Source organism: Camelina sativa, unplaced genomic scaffold (genome assembly GCF_000633955.1).
Source record: "Camelina sativa cultivar DH55 unplaced genomic scaffold, Cs unpScaffold10616, whole genome shotgun sequence".
In the NCBI taxonomy this organism is placed as follows: Eukaryota; Viridiplantae; Streptophyta; class Magnoliopsida; order Brassicales; family Brassicaceae; genus Camelina; species Camelina sativa.
In genome coordinates this window covers 1-385 of record NW_010931664.1, presented here as the reverse complement: position 1 = coordinate 385, position 385 = coordinate 1, and the positions used below count along the sequence as shown (strand labels likewise).

The following is a 385-nucleotide window of genomic DNA, read 5'->3' as shown; positions in this document are numbered from 1 at the left end:
ACAGGTTGAGACATTTGGCGCTATGGCAAAGACTGAGAAAATTGCTTTTATCCTTGAACAAGTAAGGACTTTATTCATTAGTCATTACGTTTCAGTTTATATTTACTGGTATTTTCTTGTGGTGCTAACAACTTTTGGGTAATTTTTAAAGGTTCGCTTGTGCTTGGATCGTCAAGATTTTGTTCGTGCACAAATCTTATCTAGGAAGATCAATCCTAGAGTTTTTGACGCAGATACAAAAAAGGATAAGAAGAAACCTAAGGAAGGTGAGAACATGGTAGAGGAGGCTCCTGCTGATATACCCACTTTGTTGGAGCTTAAGCGAATTTACTATGAGCTAATGATTCGGTAAGGCTTTCTATCAAATTGTTCGTGATTTTTATTT

General features: G+C 36.4%; 1 protein-coding gene across 1 annotated transcript; it reads left to right on the top strand.

Moving 5' to 3' along the window:
• The first annotated feature begins 6 nt into the window (after positions 1–6).
• LOC104775237 (26S proteasome non-ATPase regulatory subunit 12 homolog A-like) lies at positions 7–370 on the top strand. Its single transcript, XM_010499432.2, has 2 exons — positions 7–61; positions 152–370. Exons 1-2 carry the CDS (start codon positions 23–25, stop codon positions 350–352), a joined length of 240 nt encoding a protein of 79 aa, XP_010497734.1. The 5' UTR covers positions 7–22; the 3' UTR covers positions 353–370.
• Positions 371–385: the final 15 nt, after the last annotated feature.

Excerpts from the sequence above, each read along its gene's own strand:
- LOC104775237 (XM_010499432.2), top strand. The coding sequence starts at position 23 with ATGGCAAAGACTGAGAAAATTGCTTTTATCCTTGAACAA. Across the intron at positions 62-151 it reads TTGCTTTTATCCTTGAACAA|GTTCGCTTGTGCTTGGATCG; the intron begins GTAAGGACTTTA and ends TAATTTTTAAAG.